Source organism: Galeopterus variegatus, unplaced genomic scaffold (genome assembly GCF_000696425.1).
Source record: "Galeopterus variegatus unplaced genomic scaffold, G_variegatus-3.0.2 Scaffold4154, whole genome shotgun sequence".
In the NCBI taxonomy this organism is placed as follows: Eukaryota; Metazoa; Chordata; class Mammalia; order Dermoptera; family Cynocephalidae; genus Galeopterus; species Galeopterus variegatus.
In genome coordinates this window covers 122,871-123,634 of record NW_007730265.1, presented here as the reverse complement: position 1 = coordinate 123,634, position 764 = coordinate 122,871, and the positions used below count along the sequence as shown (strand labels likewise).

The 764-nt window shown below is 59.2% G+C and overlaps 1 protein-coding gene across 1 annotated transcript in view; it reads right to left on the bottom strand.

Annotated features, from left to right (window-relative positions):
* The window catches only part of LOC103602444 (potassium channel subfamily K member 3-like), a 54,680-nt gene that overhangs the window by 5,997 nt on the left and 47,919 nt on the right, over window positions 1–764 (bottom strand). The window contains exon 4 of the mRNA XM_008586843.1: window positions 442–686. Within this exon, the coding sequence (XP_008585065.1) occupies window positions 442–686 (245 nt within the window). The remainder of the gene's footprint in view (window positions 1–441; window positions 687–764) is intronic.

Genomic DNA, 764 nt, shown 5'->3' with positions numbered 1-764 from the left:
GTAGCTGGGGATGGCAAGTCTGACGTTTTCTGTTCCAGATTCTAAGGGCAGTGTCTGGAAAGCTGGACTCCCCCAAACCCCTAAGAGAATGTGGCTAGAGGCCAGTTATCTCTCACCTACCAGCCCCTGCAAACTGGAGAGCCACTGTCTCCCCTCCCCGCTCCCTTCTCTCCTGCTCCTGCCTGCCTGCCTGTCCTTTCTTTCTTTCTGCCCTGCCCTCTAGGGAATAGCTTTAGGGACTGCTGGGTTTCCACTTTCTCCATAACTGCAAAGCCATGCAAAACAACACGAAAGGTAGTGTGAGGTTGGGAAATACAGCTGGGGATGAGGAAGGAGAGTGGGACTGAGTGGGGGTGACCTGGACAAAGACACCTGGCTTTTGGAGCCAAGGGAAGTGGGAGACCTGGCAGGACAGAGGTATAAATAGAGATGCAAACGTACAGGGAACACGAAGTCTCCTCCAGAGGTGGGGGTCTGGGTACAAGCAGGGCCTCCGAGGACTGGGGAGCTCCGTAGATTTCCAAAGGAATGGAAGGCTCCCAGCTTTTGCCCTCCCTCCCGGAGCCCCCCCGCCCCCCAAGTTTCACATTTCTCGGAATTTGCAGGGCTCGGATGGGGGCTCCAGGGGTCCTCAGAGCCCGGCCTCCTGCCGGCTGGTGCGAGCAGGCACAGTCGGAGATGGGGGGCTGGGGGAGAATGGTGAGGGGTGCTGGGGGGCATGCCACTGGCCGGGCCTCCTCGCCGACCCCCTGCTGCTGCTCCCA